Source organism: Nipponia nippon, unplaced genomic scaffold (assembly GCF_047370975.1).
Source record: "Nipponia nippon isolate SJK-2023a ecotype South Korea unplaced genomic scaffold, ASM4737097v1 scaffold_15, whole genome shotgun sequence".
Taxonomy (NCBI): Eukaryota; Metazoa; Chordata; class Aves; order Pelecaniformes; family Threskiornithidae; genus Nipponia; species Nipponia nippon.
Window position 1 is genome coordinate 1,590,942 of NW_028262331.1, and position 19,005 is coordinate 1,609,946.

The 19,005-nt window shown below is 47.0% G+C and overlaps 1 protein-coding gene across 1 annotated transcript in view; it reads right to left on the reverse strand.

The window, feature by feature from the left end:
* Window positions 1–19,005, reverse strand: part of GALNT17 (polypeptide N-acetylgalactosaminyltransferase 17) — a 215,872-nt gene that overhangs the window by 127,257 nt on the left and 69,610 nt on the right. Inside the window, exons 3-4 of the mRNA XM_009464798.2 lie at window positions 9,259–9,425; window positions 98–272 (exon numbers count right to left, since the gene is read on the reverse strand). Coding sequence (XP_009463073.1) covers window positions 98–272; window positions 9,259–9,425 — 342 coding nt within the window. The remainder of the gene's footprint in view (window positions 1–97; window positions 273–9,258; window positions 9,426–19,005) is intronic.

Genomic DNA, 19,005 nt, shown 5'->3' on the forward strand with positions numbered 1-19,005 from the left:
GTGGACTTGCTTGCAAACACATCCATACAAAATGATGGGCTGCCCCATTTAATGCATCACACAGACTCTAACCAAGACTGTGAGGTTGAGCACCTACCAGCCAGCCGTGAACTCCACATGAGCGTCAAAAAATCCAGTGATCTGGCCAGTGGCAGCCTTCCAGCCTTCAATACGAGCTCGGATAAGGCCTTCCCTCTTCTGGTTGCGCACCACCTTCACGAGGCCTGGGTATCGTTTATTGACGTATTCTTCCAGCGGTGCCTTCAGTTCCTCTAGAGAAGAAGTGCCAGAGAACCCACTGAAAAGGTGCAACAATTTTCTCCTAAAATAAACCCACTTTACTGACGCATATGAGCGTAACTTACTGGAGCCACACATCTCTGAACACAACTGGGAGGGATACGATCATTTAGGGTCAAGCAATGCTGATTTGCAAAAGACCACCTGATGCGGACTGACCACAACCCTTACAAAAGAAACTGAAGGTTGCCAAAAACATCGCTGTTGGACAGCTAAGGAGCCCAAATGGCAAAGGGTGGCAGCAAGAGGCCCGCTAGATTGCCTTGCAATACCTGGGCATCACCCCACTGAAAGGTAAGAATAGAAAGAAGTCACCCGTGGACACCAAACACTACTGCTCTGCATTTCTGATGGAGATTTTAACTGAATGGATTTCAGAAGTAATTTGAACTACATCAAAACTGCATGAGCTTCGCTATCCTTTTTACTCAGCCTCACAACTACAGTCTTGGCATTTGCTGTATGGTTTCCAAGCTTTGCCACTAGAAAAGTCAAAATTCCTCCTGCTTTTATGATAGGATGGAAGTGATTTTTGGCTTCATTCAAGACATGCTCATACCACGTATCTTCTGTTCATCGGAAACTGCAGATCACTGAATTACGCTGTCTAAGCCTGTGTACGTGCTACGGCCGAGAACATAACGGACCTGTCAGTCTGCAGCCCTTACCAGCATTAAACTTTTTGATAGTTACAAGTACTGAGTATAGAACACACACAGGACTTTGAACGTGGAAGCATATAAAAGGTTACAATAAGGGGTAAGTACTAGTATGGGTTTTTTCAACAATTTGGAAAAGTGCTAGTGCTGTGCCAGAAACCTTGGTCCTTCTACATCCAGGTGCATCAGTTAAATGCACGAAGAGCTACTGATGAGAAGTACTCTGTAAAAGCTAAGCAATACCAGTGTCTGCCAACACAGACTCTTAACACCACGAAAGCAGTTCCTGAGACTGTCTTTATCCCTATGAGGCTCCAGGACAGCAGAAAATTAAGATACAGTCCGTGACCCCAAATTATAGTCTACTACCCTTTACACGTACTCTCTCCAGGAGAAAAAAAAAAAAAAAAAAAAAAAAAAAAGTCACCATTAATATAATCCACATGGTAAAATACTTGAGACATATGAACACATGTGGGTACCTACACGAAGGAAACACGGCATTGGAGAGCAAAAGAGTAAACAGCAAGTCCCTGAGAAATCATCAAAGAAAAAGGGATTACTGGTTCCCTTCCCTTCCATGCCTTCTTCTAAGCACATAAAATGTGCTTTCTCCAGAGTGCCTTTTCTGTGATGGTTCCCCTCATGTATGAATTTCCCAAGTCTCATTTCTCTTTTATGCTGAAGTGGGAATAAAAAGAATAAAGCAAATGAACCCCTTCCTCAATTCAAAGCATCTGCATCACATACATACATAACTCAGCAACTTCCATTTCATGCTGAGCCACTCAGAGAAAAAACAGTATTTTATGGAGACAACAACTCTTCCGAATGGTTTTAAGGAGACAGAGACACAGATTTTTTGACAGATGAAATCCCACAAGGATACCACCGGCACCTCACGTGTTTTTGTCGGAAGGTAAGTCAGTAATGCTGCAGACCACGGCATGACAGGCTAGACTGAACAATTAAAACAACTTTCAAATGGGAGCGTTAATCTCAGTTGAAGGAAAACAGGAAAAATCTTCATGGGAATTGTTTGAGCAGCTAGAAGGAGCGTATAGCTCCAGTGAAACAGGGAAGAATTGTAACGTCATGTCTCAAAGGCAGCGAAGGGTGAAGCCCGAGAGATTTCTACGCCCACCATGCTGTGTAACAGGCAGCTCGTTCGAAACTCCCCGGGGAGCCACAGCTGCGTCCTCCTCCTTTCTGAAAGGATGCTGGATGCCAACAGGTGAAGAACTGATCTGCTGAGAGCACAAAGGCCAGTACAGCACACCCATGCGCCCGCAAAACGGCGCCAGGTGACCATGGAGAGCCAGTGGAGAAGATGCTCATGATCAGCATCATTCTGACCCACCACCCCATTCATTAGCAGAGGCCAGAGAGCCCCTTTCCTGCCCACAACGCACGCTACAAGCATCCCTAATGGGCTGCTACCCAAGTGGAGAAACACTCAAGAGAGACGAAAGCATTAACCAGACGCGGGCAACGTGGTTCCAGACCCTCTCTCTGCTAAGGGCTTCCTGTACAACCTTGCACAGACTCCTGGCCTTTGCTCCCTGCCTTCCCTCCCAGTCTGGCTCAGCCGATGGCACATGCCTTTTGGGTGAGAACTCACTTTTCGTATGTGCCTGTGCAAGCTCTAACAGAGAGGGTGGCTGCACATCTGTGCTGGCCTTTGCCAGTCTCTCGCCCTTCTGAGCTGGATTGCAGCTCTGCAGGAGGAGGGCACGGTGCACAGCGGCTGCTGAGTGCTGTTTTGGTATTATGAGATACATACTCGGCACTCAACTAGGCATCCAGCCAGCAGGCACAGAGATGAGGTGGGCTTTGCATTTCATTTCTCAGCGCATCCAGAAGTGCAGGTGTGGAAAATCCAGTATTAGGTAACAAAAGTGAAATACCAATCTCCAGGAACGCTCTGCAAAACTTCCGTTCAAGTCTGAAGCGAGCCTTGGCCCAGGTCTCCCCTCGCCAATGAGCCGGACTGACGTGGCTGTGTTGAAAAGCATCAGTGGAAACCCCAGCGCCGGCACAGCTGCACCGTCAGAGCTCCCCCGGTCGCTGATCCTGCAGGACCCGACGCGCTCAGCTCCCTCCACGTGAACTCCGGTGGGCTGGAAATCATAACTCGCTCACAAATCTAATCTTAATCCAAGTCATTCGAAGTCATTCCTAATTTTACCCTGCGTTTTCCTTCCCTCGGCAGTTGCTTCACTGAGTGCCATTAGCATAACGGGAAAACAACTCGCGGCGGCTCTGACGTGCGTTGCCAGAACACGCGGCTCCAGGCTGAGGATGCAGAGAGCTGTTGCATTAAGGTCAGTAGCAGCAAAGCTTTTCGTCTGTCATATTAAGTTAAGAAATGTTTCATCCCCACCTGTTGTATCTTTGCAGTGCATCCCAGAGATGTAATAGGAAGGCTGGGAGGTCTGTAGTAGTATGCCAGGAATTAAATGACTTGCACTAATGGACAATAGCAGATACCTTTGCTTAAGGGACTCAGCTTTCACACAAACTGGCAACCTGGCCTTTGGGTCTGCTGTTTTCAGGACTTCATGCAAACTGCAGCAGGGGAGAAAGCATCCCGCAGTTCAGATAACTTGCTGTCCTTCTCCTCACCTCTGCCTTGCACAGAGTCATAGTGGTGCTGTCACCCCTTCAGCTCATTGAGAATACCCACTAGATACTGAGCCGATGACAATTTTGGCATGATAAGCAGCCCGGTGGTCATAAACTGAAACTCTGGATGCAAAGTAATGACAAAGAAAGTCAAGAGCCAAGATGGGAGCAGAGCAGTGGCTCCCCAGCTCAGCTTCATCCTTCCTAATCAAGGACCACTTATTTAAGCCACGCACTCGTCAGGTATCTGAGTGGGTGGATTTACATGGGCTACACAGCCAGTAACTTGATCCAAACTAAGCACTGCAAGGGTATCTAGAGACTCCTTTCTCTTCTGTACCCTATGGCACTCTTCCCCCCCCACTCACACACCCTTTGAGGACGCCTGCGGGGCCATCCTTCAGAGCACACCCACATCATTCCTAAGCCATGTTTATTAAGGACGCAATCAATGTTTGCACATGGAGGTATTTGTGCATGTTTGGTCTTTGCCATTGCACAAGCTGCTTCCAGGGAAGATTTGCAGAGAGAAACCCTACTGAAAATGCCACCAGGTTCAATTTCAATCCTGCCTTTTGTTCTCCATCAGTCCATATTGATCTTCACTGAAGGGCAAGTCCAAGGAACTAGAATCCAATGGACCTGTTGCTCTATTAAAAAACCCATCTGCCAGCTGCAATGACTTATGTTATCTGTTGCGAAGTATTTTGTCACCTACATGAGCTCTCTGGGAAACAGGCCTACCAGAGAAATGGAACCACCTGATGCCACTAAAACGTAATCATGTCACAGACATTAGCCCAGAAGCAACCGCAGGAACATCCACTGCTCAGTGGTCCACACCACAAATCCTGCCCAAATCTCCCCAAATGCTGCTGAAGTCCCCAGAACTAAAGGTGGGAACTGCCTGGTGCCTCACAAAGAAAAGAGCAAAGGCCAACAGCACCAGAGGAACAGAAGGAACTACCAACAGCAGAAAATTTCTTATACAACAATGCCCGGGTGGTCCTAGGGAGCAGACCGCACCTCCTCTACACCCCTAAAGAAAACATAGCTGTGTTTGCCAGGCTGAGCTCGGTGGGAAAAGTCTACAGAGCCCAAGGCTGTTATCAGGAACACTGAAAGCTGGAGGACACAGAAGTCAGAGCTGGAAGGGCTCCAGAGCCATGGGGGACACCAGCACTCCCTTGTCCCACGCTCTCACCTCTCTGAAACACCAAAGCCATCACAGGTTGGATTTCTGCAGCATGAACTCACAAAAGAAATTCCTTCAACGGGCCATAAACGAATATGAGAATTTTTGCAGCAAGACTCAGAGTCAGGTGAGCCTCTGAAGCTTTTGATGTTTGCTTGCAAATGCTGAAGAGGAAACTGTGAAAAGGGGAGCAGGTGCATGAATCAGTTCTCATACAGGGTTACAGGCAACGCTGGTCCCACTAGGTGCCTTCGGCTGCAAGTCTCTGGTTCATTTGGTTCAGCAAAAGCCAAATAGAGACAAACCAAGGAGCTCTGCTGCTCTCCTCCATGCCTGGGCAGGGCCTGAAAGCCTCGGCCCTGAACACCACTGGGACAGCACCAGGCCAACTGCAATTAAGAAACCCATCTTTAGTTTGAGCAACTGGAATAATTAGGCACTTGGGTTGGACCAGCGCCTAGGAAAAGGCGAGATATGACTCAGCTTCTTGCCACTCTGTTAAAACCTTCCTCTAAACAAACACACACGAAACACAAGCGAGCCAGCTCCCGGGAGAGCGTGCACGAACCGCCGTTGTTGCTGTTGAAATTAGCTGCAAAACAAGAAAGCGATATATCAAGTCCCAGCTAATACATTACACTGAGGTAAATTACAACCCGTAGCATGTCTCCCTGAGTGTAGCGGCTCCTTTAAACAGTCTTTTATCCAAAGGTTTTCTTTTATACCGAGAGGTTTGCTTTTCAAAGAGATATTATCCCAGATTAAAAACACTAAAAGACAGACAGCAAAAAAAAAAAGCAGGTGATGATTAAGCAACAGACTCAGACAAAGTGTGCAGCCGCAAGATAACGTAACATCTCAGGGGCACATTGCGGCATCCCTCCAACAACCTAGGAACCATGTTATCACTCAGAAACACAACCTGCGCGCTGGCTTTGTAATTACACTCCTGCAACAAACACAAACAACAGCAGACTCCAAAAAAGTCTTTACGAAGTCTAATGTGCAGCTCAAGGGAGAGGGGCGTTCGAACTACAACTCCCCAAGCTTTTTCCTTCAAGGAAGGATTTTTTTTTTCCCCATTATAATACATTGGTATCTTTTATCTATTTACAGCTGAGCTATAAAGAATCAGAATGACCGTGTTTATTAACTTTTAATCTCTCATTGCATACTTTTATGTTGTGCAGTGTTGTTGTACATACCACATTACAACAAAGATAAGAGAAAAAAGTGCCTAAGAGTCTTCAGAAGCAGTTTGTTCCAGTCTGAAAACTACAAAACACCAGAAGGTTTTGATCGCGTCGGTGTAACTAGTTAATGGTCTACCTGAAGGGCAAATAACAGCCAGGGGTGCCCTGGGTATGCAGTTCTTACCTCCATCCCCGGGCCTCATTTTAAAACTTGAAGCTGACTTGGAAATCCCAGGGGTCTTTTAGTATTTGGTTTGGGAACATGCTTTGTTCTTCAGTTACCCATACAAGGTGTATTTCCCCTTGACACCTGTGTAAAGTGCGCCCTGACAAAATCGACGCAGAAAGCCCTCCGCGTGCAGCCCCGAGCCACGGACTTCCATGAGCCTTTAGCAACTTGCCCAGAAGCTGCTTCTGGTAACCCAGCCGGGTACAGTGCAGCTACTGGTTTTGAGCCATTTAAGGTCAACCTTCTTTCAGGTGTATAAAAACTGAGCCCAAAGGCTTTGCTCGGGCTACAGCAACGAGCCATACACCCATGGAAACTGTCCCTCAAACGCATGCGGCTGCTCACAAAGAGGCTACAGTAATTCCTTCTCTTGTTCAGTCACAGCCACCACAGTTGTACCCACGCAATCCCATCCTCTGCTCGACGCCGGCACTTGATCCTCCAGGATTCATCTCTAAATCTTAGAGCTCGTGAGAAACTGTTTTCCTGTAATTATTTTCCTGTAGAAGCCAAATCCATATATTGCAATGACTTTGTAATATCCAAAGCATCAACTATACGATGTTGCTATTGCTGCTTACAATTATTTCCTACCATTAGTGGGAACTATATGACAATGTTATTGGCATTAATAATTCTTTGCTGTCATTGAAGCTCCTTGACAATGCAGAGAGTGAATGCATGGGTCCCAGAGATATGTTCTGGTTTGTATCATTTCCTTTACATGAGAAAACTAGATTATTACACGCTTGGGAGGAGCCCTCCATAAACATCTGCCAAGTTACCTCATTATCTTCCTTCAAATCCCTCCTTAAAAAGCTCATTTGTCATCATGCCTACAAAGACTCAACTGCATAGTACTGACATTACTAACTAACCCTACCGGCTAATAGCAGCGCCTCGGTCCCTGCACCCACTCTTCTTGTATACGTCCATCGCAAGGTTTTTGAGGACAGAGCCACTTTGGTGTTCAGGCGTTGTACAACCCTCAGCACAACCCTGGCCCATCACCAGGGACCCTGGATGCTCACATTCCTGACGCAATCAATGCATCCTCTTGGTGGGATGCAGAGTGCACGATGCCTAGGTGTGCGACGAGGTTGGGATTTTCCCACCTCCTGCACACGATGTATGAATCTGTCCCTCAATTTAGGTCATCTACCTGCATCTGCCTTCCTGGAGAGGTGGGTGCCAGAAAGCACTTCAACAGAACCCAGGCAGCTTGGTCAGCCTGCAAAAACAGGCACAAAGAGGAAATCCCAGAGCTGGAAGTGCTTGAGCACGCTACAAGCTTGCCCACCTGTCCCACTGCCCTGACAACACCCTGCCACCATCCAGCCCCACCACCAGACCCCACCAGCACTGGCCCAGCCCTCGCAGCAAACAGCCAGGGAAGATGGTGCCTTGCAATCTCAGCGGCGGATGCAGAGATTTCATTCTGCGTCCTCACTGCCAGCTGCAGTCTCAGCTTACTGGGGGGCGATGCTTTTTGAAAGGATTCGTTTCGTTGTCCTGTGCCTTTCAGTAGCGTCTCCAGAGTACTTGACTCAATATTAGCCTTGGTGCTGCATACTGAATGACGGGCGGAGGCTGTTTAGAAACATAGCTCTTTGTGCGTGGCAATGGGTAGAGAAACTCAATAATTATCAGCAATGGGTTCTCTTTCAAAGAGTGTTCTTCTCTTCACCCCATTGATATGGTAAAAATTTAGCGAAGCAGCATCTCATTTTGGTACTTCGAACCCTCTAAGTACTGAGCAATGCTAAATACTGCAGCTACAGATCACCTGCACTTCTCTTCACTAGCCAGCAGTTCCAGCTCTGAAATCCCATGGCTTCATCATCCTAGCTTTTGCACTAGAGCTGCTGTGATTTCCATCAGCTGAGGAGCTGCCCTCCTGTTTCTTTTACTGGCAATTATAATTCATCAGCTTTCTATGGTGCTCATTACTGTGGTATTTGAGTGCCTATTTTTACAGGCTTGAGTAGCTTGCTGTACCCCATCTCATCTCATGGCAGACAGACGAGCAACCTCTCAGGCTCCCTCTAGAAATGAGCTCTCCACGTCCCGCACCCTCCCTGTTCTTCCCTTTTGATCACAGCATCCACAGCACATGTCTAATATTTTTTAAAATAATATTAAAAGCACGCAGTAGAAATAAAGAAGGCAGTAATCAAAGTAACTTAACCATTTGCTGTTCTTCATGAAGATTTTAACTACCCTAATGACATTATCCAACTGTATATTGGGAAAAACAAATCTTGGCGAAGAGTCAAGGGTCTGAAAATGCTTCCACACGAAACCACCTCCTGTAGCTTTGTGTTATTAAAGGCCAGAAGGGAAGGTATTGCAACAGTGACTGAGAGCAGGTTGCAGCCAACGACACACGTGTGTAACATGGAAAACCTAACATCGCCCTCCACATTTTGCCATGGCCTGACTTGGGTTTGGTGTGCTTGTTTCCTCCTCTTCCTCTTTACTTACCCTTCTCATACCAAAAACATATAATATAAGAGGAAGAAGGGCCTCTACAGGCTCACAGTCATTTATAAAGCCTGGGACGTTATTTTACAGACAGGGAAACTGAGGCACGCACAGAGAAAATGTCTTGTTTAACACCACTGCAAGGGGCCAAAGCAGAATAGCTCACTAGGCTCCAGGGTCTCGTCCCTCAACTCCGTGGTAAATATTTAGAGGTGCATCTCTGCAACAACCAAAGTGTTATTATTAGAAACAAGGATACACCTGAAACCAGAACTTCTGGATGCTACCGTGAAGAGAAAGGTAAAATGGCTTTCTGGTTTCCTTTAGCCTTCTCGTTTTCAGCTACACTTTCAATCAATAATTATCTCAGATTTTAACTTTGGTTTGATCCTGTTCCTGTTTTGCTACAGAAGCTGGAGAAAAGTGGTGTGCCAGCCAGCACACCTGCCACCTCGCACTGTGTGCCTCCCAGCAGTGTCACCGCTCCCAAAGAAGCACGACTCCTTCATGAGATTTTAAGAAATCAAACGCCCTCCTGGCGTTTTGGAGGTCCGAAATCCCAACGCTGCTAACCTTCATCACTGTTGTCGTCCACAAGGATAATCTCCTTCAGGAGGTGAGCTGGCGTATGATTAACAGCACTGTGCACCGATCGCAGGATAACTGACAGCGCTTCGTTCACAAAGATGAAGATGATGGAGATCTGGGGTAGGTCCTTGCCGTATTTCAGCTCTTTGCACCTGTAGCACAAAGGGCAGAGAGAGAGGGGGTTAGCAGAGCACACCGTGCAGCGCTTCGAGTCGGGCACGCGTTAAAGACACAGCACAAGAGATGGCTGACATCCCACAGCCCTGCACAGCCAGGTATTACAGCTGCCTGTGCCTAATTTCAGCAGTGCTGTCTAGGAAGAGAGAGCAGTGACAGAGTGTCCTCCTGTCCTCCGGGCTCAGAGCGCCCCAAGGGCAGGGTGCAAATCCAGAGTTCGCTTAACTGAGGTCGTGTTTGCGTGTCTGTGTACGTATGTCTGCGGGCACGTAACAAAAAGCAGCCTCCAGAAGTGAGAAAATGGCTTTACCATTTAAAGTGAAACTCCACGTTCCTGATCTGTTTTAAGATTAATAGGTGCTCAGAAATAAGCTTTGTTCTTAAACGGCACTTATGAATTTTCTTCCCATTTGCTTTGGAATGAAATGAATACGAAATGACCCTTGGTTAAATAGTCTTAATAAATGTTTTAGCTCTCTTTGCAGATACTTCTGAACACATTCCTGTCTCTGAAGTACCCCAGCAGAGCATTGCCATGAACTGGTGTCTTTGTACTGCACAGCCAGGGTAGGTTAAAAGCAAAAACTTGCGAAAAACCAAAAACTCCCTGGGTTTCAGGAGTAATGGCTTAACTGGAGCTGGTTTTGTGGCTGGGTATCTGCTTAGACCCGTTTCTGCGTATCGGAGCGGGACAGCAGTGGAAGGAGCTCCCAGGTCGCCTACCAGCCAGCACCATCCCAGGCAAGCAACAGGTTCACCTTACACCGATACCCAGACCTTGAGGCCAAGGACACCCACGGAGCAGAACGAGGGTAGCTCTAAGTGGAAAAGGTCTGCCAGGTAGCTCCCAGGTCTCCAAGGAACACACATCGTTCCCAAAGAGATACAGATGTTTTAATGCCACACTTTATCCTAACCAGAAACCTAATCTTAATAAAGTGCTTGCAGAAAGCAAACAGGCAATATTTAACTACTTCAAACAATTTAATCGAACTCTCCAGCTTTCCCTACAATAAATACGTGCGAGGGAAGAAGAAAAGGAGCCTCCCCGCTCCCTCGCATTCATGACAGATTAGACATGCAACATTAGCAGCGTTCGCAGAATTACAATGAGCGTTTACCAAGTAAATCCTGCCCAGATAAGCAAAGAAAGAGGGAACGCAGGAATGACATGCCAGCGTCCCTTCAAGCTCATTGACTCCCCAACAATGACTCTGTATTTAATTGTACTGGGTGTTTCTTAGGCAACAGCAGGCATTCTTCAGACTCCAAAATGAGACTTGCGAGACAAAGATTTTCACAGAAACACAGTTCTTTATGAATCTTTTTTAGTTAAACAAGTATGCTGGATAAAAACAAGGTTGTATTTCTTAATTTAACTATTGCCTACCCTAAAGCAAGCCAAGCTCTCTACAAAGGGGAACGCACCGAATGTTGAAAAGGATCTTCCAAAGGGAAGGTCTCTCTTTAAAATGAATGAAGAGTCGTGATGGGGTAAAGTGACAATTGACCCTGAAATCCTCCCACAAAAGTCAAACTGAACTGACTCCGAGATTAAAAACCTGCTTTTGATATATGTCAATACCTGCTAGGCTGAAAAGAAGGTGGTCACAGGAGCAAGAATATTGCCTTTTAATCACTGCACACCTCTGGGCAGCCTTCCCCTGGGGCACGCTTCGGGGGGATAAAGAGCTCAGCTTGTGATCAAAAAGGTTTGGAGGAAAATCCAAACTGAGCCCTTTGAGGTTCATCTCCTGCTCATTCGCATTCGCCCTGCACCACTCTTATCAGGGTTCTCCTTCCCGGATTGCTGAGGACAGGCAAACAAAGATAGAGGGAGAAGAGATAAGTCTGGGGAAGAAGCGGGCACGCCAAACACCTGCATTGTTCATAGGCACAAAGCTGCAATTCTCCGAAGGCAGGCGGCGGCGGGGGGAGGCAAAGGCTTTGCATAAACACCGCGGCTCCTCGGTGGCTTTGGCTGCAACCACAGGAGCGGGGAAAGGCAGCAATTTAAAATCAAATTAACCTCAAGTTTGTCAGTCTTCCTCACATGGGCTCTCTTCGGCAGCTGGGTTGAGCGATGCTCTCGGCCCACAGCCACGTGCTATCGGACTTCAGCCCTCTGGGCTCCACCGCAGCGGTTTATTGTTGACAAGCTGATGTGTCAACAAAAATTCATGCATGCGTGCAAGAAAACACCTGGTGCTTCTGGGCTCCTGGGGCCAGGGAGGGGAAAAAGGAAAAAAAAAACGTGCTTGATCTCAAACATAATTAGAACAGCCAGTGGAGAACTTGTTAGAAACAGCAGGAATAATGAGTACACGAGATGGGAAGTGGTGGGGTTGTGGTTGTTTGGTGGGTTGGTTTTTTCTTCTAAGCATTTTAAAGAGAAAAGGGACTGATCTGGACTCTGTGGTTCAGCCTTATCGTTCAGACCATTTATAGGCAGAAGCACAGAGGTTTGACTATTCTACTCCTAGAAACATTTGAGACAGCAGTTTAGGGAGGATTTACCGTCTGACAGCGGGTCAGCAGGTCGGGACCCTGCTGGCTCCTGCCAGCAGCAGGCAGGCGAGGCTGCCTGGCTGCCCATCGCACCAGCTTACGGAGCTCCATCCTCCATCTCCACCCCCCTGTACCCCAAAGCACAACACCTTTTCAACCCTAAGGGGCTGCATTTTCTGCGTATGGAGGGAAGACGTATGATGTGAAATTTCTGCTGCCTTCAGTGTTTCAAGCGCAACCCAGAGGAACGGCACAGAAGGCCAGCACCAACCCCGGGTCCCAGCAGGAGCAATGACGAGGGGCTCGGGGACTAGTCCCAAGCAATGCACAGGCTACCAAACCCCTGCTGAGGCATGTCTTCCCCCTCTGCCCACAGTTATTGCTCTCAAAATTCAGATCCCAGGCCAAAATACTTCTAAATTCAGGGTTCAAGTCTCACTAATTATCCAAAAGGGGATGCACAGAACCAAAACTGGATTCTAGCACAGCCGCAGTCCTCAGCTCAGACTGGGGGCTGGTCTCCCTGGGGTTTAGCGATTAATGAGATAAATGCGATATTCGAGAAGGTTCTCAGGGGAGCTCAAGGCTAAGCAGCACATGGGAGACAAGAAGCTCTAGGAATAAACCTGCTGTGCTGAGATTTTTGCCAAGGTTTTCTAGGACCTGAATTAACAACAAAGCAAATCCATTTCTTACGTAGGCTGGAAAACCTTCGCAGCTCCTCACGTCTTCTAGGAGGAGAATCTCAGGTTTTATTTCTAACGCTCAGCTCACACAACATCTGGTCTGCCCACAAGCACGTCTCAGTCCACTAAGTTGGATTTCCAAGGGAACACTGCGTACATTTGATAACTTTTAAATTTAAATGAAATAGGATGGAGAGACCACCGCAATACATTCCTGTTGCTGTCAGTGATTAGTCACCCCTAAGGTTAAAGATCAGCACCTCATTTTAAATTTAAATTTGCCCGCTTCCAGGTTTCCATCGTTACCAAAAGGCTGTCGCAGGCACTGCCACCCCCCATGAATCAGGTGCTCACCAGCCAAGCACCCACCTGCATGGGGACCCAAGGCAGAGCAGCGTGGCACAGGCACCGCGCCAGGTGAGGAAAGTGCAATACCTGGCCTTCTACATCTGAAAATACTTCTGATGGGAGAAAACTGAAGCAGGCTGCAGCTGATCCCTCACAATCCCCTCTTTGCTGGATGAGAAACACTCCACTGGTAGGGCACAGAACACTACTTACTTGCCAACACCCGTAAACTAATTAGTGCAGGTTACACAGTGACATTTTCCCCACTAAATCCCGCTCTCTTCAGTTAAATGGAGGCTGGCACCTGCTTGCAGGATTTATATCAAAACATTGTGAATCAATAGCAAGAAGAAACAGATTCCTTACAGTTTTGTGTCTCATTTAGATCAATGGGATATCAGAGTAAGAGGCATTTTATGTCCCATTAAATCATGCTTGACTACATCCCATTAAATCACACTCACAAAACTCTCTGTAAGTTTTGAGAGGCTGGGGAAAACCTCCTAACGTATGGCATCGGGTTTAATTTAAGGACCTCGCTGAGCTCTCCTTGAGAGGTGTCGCTTGTCCTTACAGAGGGGAGAAAGGAGGCTTACTCCATCCCCAGTCCAAGGCTCAGAAACATCTTTTTTCACTTCAGAAACAGACTGATGGTCCAACCACAGACCCCAGACCCAGCATAAACCTCTGCCCGGCACGTCCACGGACCAGCTCCCAGTGTGTCCCCCCCCGCCCTGCAAGGGAACCAGGCAGGCGGACGGCTGCAGAGGCCAGGGCACTACTGGACTGTGGACACCGTCACCCTTCTCGGGTCTGAGATCTTCACTCTACATGAAGCCCAAGTTTGCAACCAGGAGAACGTGCAAGGAAACACATAAAATATATTTACAGAGGACATTTTTTACTGTGAATTCTTTGCAGTTACTGCTTTATGTAAGAAGCCATTCAGAAACAAAAGAAGGATGAGAAGGGGAGATGGGGGAAGGGGAAATATAGCTGAGTTATGCTGAACAGCTTGGCATACATCAGGCCGCATTAATCAAGTCAGCCAATTTCAAAATAACAACAACAACAAAAAAAACCCCGAAGTTTTGCTACTACGTATGTTAGTCTCCTGCAGGAGTCTGCCTTTGAATCCTCCCATCATTTATTTTATGCTCACCACACAGCTGTAAATCTACTCTTCAGTGCAGCAAGTGAGATTAGGATGTTTATTGGCTGTCTCGGTAACAGAAAAGGGATATCATATCATTTACTGCTTCGTGATCCCACAGCAGAAAAATAACCTGGAATCACAGCAAGCGCTCCAGGAGCACAAAGAGGCCACAAGTATGGCAAGTAACATTTAAAAAACACTTCTTCCTGCTCAGTGATTTAACATGATCCACTCTATTCCTCGATTAATACGTATCAACTGTCTTCTGGGGCGCACAGCTATTTCCATCAACCGCCTAGAATCACACTGTCCTGTGTCAGGCAACTGAGAACCAAACTCAGGCGGTTTCTATACCTTCACTTCCCCAACACAAGCTATTTGTCAGCACTAATGAGCGCAGCTTATGAACATCCTGGAGCACAAAACAGGCACCCACTTGTCTGGTCCTTCAGCTCCAGGTGAAACCCTGCTGGCACAGAGCTGATGGTGGACTTCTATGCCGACGGCGTGACTTGACAGACTGCGTACGGTGCACCTTCTCCTATGGATGACAGGTGCCGTCAGGTAGCACCTTTCACAAAAAAACAATTTAATGAAAGAGACAATAACGCATTATATTCTTTCAAAGTCCATACCACAGACAACAGGACCGTTACCTCATACTCTGAAAAAAACCAAGCAACAGCAGTCAGACATTAGTCCAGAGAGGAGCTGGACAGACAACCCTGCAGCTTGCTTTCCTCCCAGGGTATTTTCCTCCCCAGATCACAAAGCAGAAATACTGCTAATACTGAGAGATCCAGTACCCACTAATCCCAGATGATGCAGCAAAGATTATATTCATCCCTGGCTCCAGAAATCATCTTCCACCTTCCACAATATGCCTCAAGCCATCCACTCCTGACAGCACACGCATCTATTTTGCACAGAACCTCAAATCTTCGGGACCATCACCTTTTTCCTAATTTGGGCCATTTGTACTGTCTCCTTCCCCCCAATTCCAACATAAATATGCCTTCCAAAGTTTTAAGTGGAGATTAAATACCATTAAGCAGAAAGTATAGCTGTCCTCATTTCCAGTGAGGAGGTAGAACTCCATAAATTTGAAAAGCCTGCTTTGGTCAGATGTGCCCAGGTTTTCAAATATGTCCAATGTTTTAAAGGTAATACTTGGATCTAGATAAAAACCAGGCTTTAACAGGCTATCTGAAAATGATCCATCAGTAACCTGATTTTCCTAATGATATATTTCGAATAAATCATTCCTAATGCCTATTAAGCACCATGGTTTATCTAGCCTGGAGCCCTCTGGAGCCATCTCTCCAACTGAGGGATGGGGGTGCAACAACATGCAGAGGTTGTCTGTCAAGATCCAGAGAGAGACGAACTGGTAGGAGTATTAGGTCATAAAGAGGTATTAGGGTAAAACCACTGAGGGAAAAGTATCTGCTGCTGCAGACGCAGAACCTGATGATGTTTTTAAATCACAGTTTTAAGCAAGGTAAAGAAAAATCTAACCTCATATGCGCTGCACCTTAAAACTCTAGGGTAAAATGGTCTCACCATGTGCTTTGCGACCCATTTTTGCATTGTATGGACCCACACAGACACAACAGTTTCGCCACGAGCTGTTTTCCTTGTGACTGGTGCCAGCTCAGCGCTATCCGAGGCACAGTCTGGAGCACAAGCAGAGGTTCTGCTTGTAGAGCTGGCCATTCACTCTTTGGTCTGCAAATTAGTGGCCCAAAGCTGATCTCTACCACAGACCCACCAGCACAAACCCTTCTGCAAAAAGGTCACTTCCAACTCTATGCTCAAGCCTGTTCCGTACTGTCTGGGATGCCAACACAATGGCAAGTGAAGCCAAACAGAAAGTTCAAGAAACGCCAATAAAACCCAAAGCTTTCTCATAAGTGGAAGCACTTGAACATGCCCTACAGCACAATAGAAGAAGCAATACGCAGGGGTCCTGGGCAAGACCACGGTGCCTAAGCCAGAGAGCAGAAGCCACATCAGAGCCTGGGGAGAGGTCAACCCTCTTCCCCCAAGCTGCATTTTTATTTTTAAACATGGATCTAATCAGTAACTGAAGAACAACAAAGATGGAGGGAGAGCCAAAGGCAGTGTAGCCATATCTAGGTGGGGTCTTACAATATAAGAAGAGGAAAGGCATGCTTCCCTCAGCCCCCATCACTTGCCTGCCCTTGGTTTAAAGCCCTTCCCAAATAAGCCATAGCTGAGGTTCCCAATCTGACACAAACCTGCAAGCCTGTCCGACAGGCATGCGATGCTCTGGTAGGAGCAAATCAGGCATCGTGGCTCCAGCACAGACCATCAGCAAGGCAGGTCAGCCACTCGCCCTGGCAGTGAAACCTTCCTCGGTCAGCAGCAAAAGGAGAGGTCCCGAGGGGCTCCTCACAAACCACTGCCAGCTGCAAAACCAGACCCCAAGCTCCTCTCCTGGATGTGGACACAGAGCAGGACTGAGGTCTGACCTCCAAGCTTGGGCAGCTCACTCTGGGCAACAGCATCAGCTCTTCATTCAACTCCTCCAACGCCGATGACGCTGTTTTCAAGATAAATATATGCAAGTGCAGAAGGCAGCAAAGGCAAAGCAGCCACTGCAGGCCAGGCTCGGGTGCCATCACTGCAAAGAGTGGAGGAGAATACCTCCTGAGCCTGTGTCACAGCAAGAGCAGAGCTCGTCCTGGCCAGCACAGCAGGCAGGCACAGGAATTCAGAGTTACACTGCAAGTTGTTCACCTCGTAACGTAGCACACGCCCCTGCCCCATCCCACCACCAGCGAGACAGCCAGCAGAGCACACAGGTACCCCGTCCACGCACACAACATCCTTGATCGGAAAGAAAGCATCTCTATTTAGTGCTTCACAAAGCACAGGAGAATTTTGTCAGCTCCTTACATTCAATAACCAAGAAAAGCTAGCAAAACTGTCTATATGCTGTGCACAGCAGGAAAGGGCACCAGCATGCTGAAAAATCCCCAAAACACAAAATCCCACCCTACAGAACAGAAGTACCTAAGACCAATTCCTACTCATTTTGAACATCAGCTCAATGTAACTGCTGTTACGAGAAAGCAGCACATCCTATTTGGAGACTTACATGTGGTGCAAGCTTTAAGTTTCCCACTTCCACCAGTGCAGGAACGGTCACTACCTGACAGCTGAAGAGGTGATGCAGAATAGCGCACACAACTGCCCAAAAGCAAATTACTGGCAGACCAGAAACATAGAAGTCTGCTGTAAAACCTTGATATCACATTAGAGTAAGATGATTTCTTACTTTCTCCCTACTGATGTTCAGCCCTCCCTGGCCTATCCGTGGCTTTGTGTCCTTCCTCCTGCATGAAGCCGGTAGGACTCCCCATCCTGCTCACCCAACACACGAAGGACACCACTATAGCCTCTGTGTTACAAGCAGGATGGCCAGGGTCTGCTCTGCTTTGGATGGATGTCAAGTATGAAAAACACACACAGGAGAAAAGGTCAACCAAATAACAGAAGGTGGCTTTTTTGCAGCCATTGGAACAATTTAATTGCTCTGACTAATGTTTGGCACAGGTAAAGATTAGGCAGCATCATATGAGATAATTTTTGGAAGCACACAGCACTGTGTTAGGCTCTTCAGTTAGGGAACACGCTGGTGGCCACATGCGGGTGTTGGACCCACTGCTTCTGCTGCCACATGGCAGAGGGTCTCGGGAGCAGAAGCCCTCCGTGCTAGCCTTGACGGGCGCTCGGGCTGACTGATGACCAGTGCATCTATTTAACAGCTACATCGTCATTAGCTTTTACACTACACCATTACTCATCTTTGCAGAACTGGCCATTAGGGCTGTTAAGGACACAATTCTCCCACGCTGCACGAAGGTGACATCCCTTCTACATGCCCTTTTGAAATGCCAACAGCAGGAAGCGCCGTGGAGAAAGGTGAACACTCACGGCCTGCAGAATGCCCCAAGTCCTTAGGGCTCTATGTTGCGGCCACATCCTACGAAGCTACCCCTATGGCTACTCGTGGGGGTCCTACTGGACCCATCTCCATCTTTTTTGTGCAATCACCCAGAATAAGCACTCATGAACTGGGCAGACAGAAATAGCTGGGCATGAAAATCTGTGCCAGTTGTACGGTGGCACAACATGGACAGGGGAACCCGGATCCTACATGCCTTTGGAAGAAGACAGGGTAGACAAAGACTTTGGTGGTTCTGATTATGGAGACCACAGTTCTTCATAAAAGAAAATACTAATGACAGGTTTTCAAAGATTTCCTCCTCTCCTACATATTAGAGTGGCTAGGTTCCCCCCCCCCATTTTTTATTTTTAATTCTGAGCGCCCAGAATTCCCCAATCTGGCTCCTGAAGTATAGTTATTAATCATTTCTTTGCTGGCCATCACACAAAATAAATCCAGCTAACGTGCTTATCAGGAGCTTATCCCTTCCTGACATTTCATTCTTGGATAAGGCTTGAGGGTTTGAATATTTAAGTAGGCAAATATTCTTTTGATTAGTAGAATAAATGATTCTTGTTACTTACTGTCCTTAAAATCACTGTTAGCATCATGAATGTGCTCAACTGCATTGGCACAGCTTTTACAGGATTTTGTAGATTTTCCTATAAAACGTGGTTCAGCAGCAGAGAGAGAGTTGAACTTAATAAGCTCATCCATTTTTAAATGCCTTTCCTACAAAGATATATGGAACTGCAACATTAAAGCTAAGGGTGCATAAGAGACAACCTGGTTAGAATTTCTGCACGTTAAGTGGAATTCTCCTCAAAATTACTATCATGTAGATTACTGTTTCACTAAGCTCTTATAAAGCCAAGCTGGAG